The following is a 2,046-nucleotide window of genomic DNA, read 5'->3' on the forward strand; positions in this document are numbered from 1 at the left end:
AGCGGGCGCGGGGTCCCTGCGCCCGCCACGGGGTCGGGGCGGCCGCGGCTTCGCGTCTCGTCGGGCGTCGGCGGGATAACGGCGGGCACCGTGAGGGCACAGGCTCAGGGAACAGCCGATACAGCAGGCGCGGTGCGGGCAGCGGGGCCTCGGAAGGCTCCATTCGGGCACCGCGCGAGAAGGGTCAATACAGAGCAAAGGTTTTGAAAGCAAAGGGACTGGTGTCCGGGTGTTACATGTTCACTGATAACAAACCACCGAAGGAGGGTTGTGAAAGAACGCCAGGAACTGATAAAGGGACTGGTAAAGTTGACAGAGTGACCCTGGAGAAGCAACACTGATTAAACCAATGAAATCCCGAAACAAGTGCGAGGGGTGATGCCATAAGAGCAGCAATCAGGGGAATACCAAGATAAGGGCGCAGAGCAAAAGTTGCTGATAAAACCAAGGAGAGGAGTGCTTGAACCATGAGTGAACTTTCCTCATTGATGTAGTAAAAGCTCTTGCTCAAGTATGAAAAAAGTATCAAGAAAAGCCCTGTCCTCACCAAACATGCTCAGTTAAAAGAGGGGGTACTGCGACTTGAATGGAGACGAGGTCACGCAGGGATGAATGAGAATGAGGGTGACAAAACTTATCAGTAAAAAATTTCTGATAACTGGTGTTGGGGATGTATAAGTTAACTGTGTGTTAAGCAAGGGGTGCTAGCTTTGTGGAATTACCACCCAGCACCCATCTCTGCACCGATACGGATTAAACAAATATCTTGAGTCTGTGGTTTTCGGCACTTTGCACAGTGGGTTGAAGAAACCTGATTTGGGGGACAACACAAGGAGAGAGTTTAGTACAGAATAAACTTCATGATCCATGTGTGAGGGGGCTGACGGCAGCCAGATATCTGGGGGACATGTATCAATCTGAACCTGCTGCTCTGGGGGTTGCACCCTGAAAGCTGCCGTGTGGTGGTGAAACATGAATGATGTGCAAACCTTTGGATCCTACTCCTGTCATGTTCGGTACTCACATCCTGAGCTTGTTTCGAGGGACCCCTCTTAAAAGCTACAGGACTATTGATCAAAAGCATATAATTTATACTGTTTCTTTTCTGAGTTAAGTAGAAGTGGCCCTTTACTTATGCAGTACCCTTTACTTAAGGGCTAAGACCACATTGCCGTTACTCTGGGCTCTGGGGGTGATATAATACACTTCAGATTTACTAGTAGCCGCTGTTAATTATTGTGCTAGTAGCCACAGTTACCACACGTATTGGGACGATTATGAGGTTTTGAAACCTGGTTGAACAAGACTTTGAATTGTGGTCGAGGCAACTTTGATTACTGATAATAAGTTTATTAAATACAAGCTTTGATCTCCAAGACTTAGACAGTAAGCAGAACATCCTGGACCGCAGAAGGGATTGGGATTGTGTTGAGGATGCAGGACATCCTGGACCATGAAAGTGAATGCCTGGATTACTTGGCAATGAAACTAACTTTGGAATGCCCTGAAAGTGAACTACCTTTCTTATAGTACTAAAAATCACACCCACGGGTCGAAAAGACCTACCCAGGTTAACCTACCCGGGTTAAGACCCTTCCCCTGAGCATGTGGAGTAGTAGAAGCATTATGTAAGCCATATTATAATTGTATGTTAATCACTAACCAATCAGTATCTGATAGGTGTGCATTGGAAAAGTACTGACCTCTGATTTTTGTGTATAAAAGGAGCATGAAGAGGTGCTCTCGGTGTGTTTGGTTTGTGGAACAGCCCACTGCACACCCAGGCCGGAATAAATACAGCATCTCTCCCGAGCGTGCTAAGGCCGGGTCGGGGCAGGCCGGGCACACGCCCGCTTTTCGGATAACAGGGATACAAAAGGGCAGAGGGCGGCGGAGGAGCTGGGCTCTGGGCTCTGGGTCGCGGTTCTGCGGGAGGCCGCTGCTTTCCCGGCCCACGGGGCGGGAGCTGCTGCCGGCCGAGGCGGAGCGGGCCGCCGCGCCCCGGAAGCGGCGGGGGAGGCGGCGGGGCCGCCATGGGCCGCGCTG

The 2,046-nt window shown here is 50.6% G+C and overlaps 1 protein-coding gene across 1 annotated transcript in view; it reads left to right on the forward strand.

The window, feature by feature from the left end:
• The first annotated feature begins 1,434 nt into the window (after nucleotides 1-1,434).
• The window catches only part of NADSYN1 (NAD synthetase 1), a 20,511-nt gene continuing 19,899 nt past the window's right edge, over nucleotides 1,435-2,046 (forward strand). Inside the window, exon 1 of the mRNA XM_026850695.1 lies at nucleotides 1,435-1,510. Within this exon, the coding sequence (XP_026706496.1) occupies nucleotides 1,435-1,510 (76 nt within the window). The remainder of the gene's footprint in view (nucleotides 1,511-2,046) is intronic.

The sequence above is a fragment of the Athene cunicularia genome, assembly GCF_003259725.1.
Source record: "Athene cunicularia isolate RWA chromosome 5 unlocalized genomic scaffold, athCun1 chr5_part3, whole genome shotgun sequence".
In the NCBI taxonomy this organism is placed as follows: Eukaryota; Metazoa; Chordata; class Aves; order Strigiformes; family Strigidae; genus Athene; species Athene cunicularia.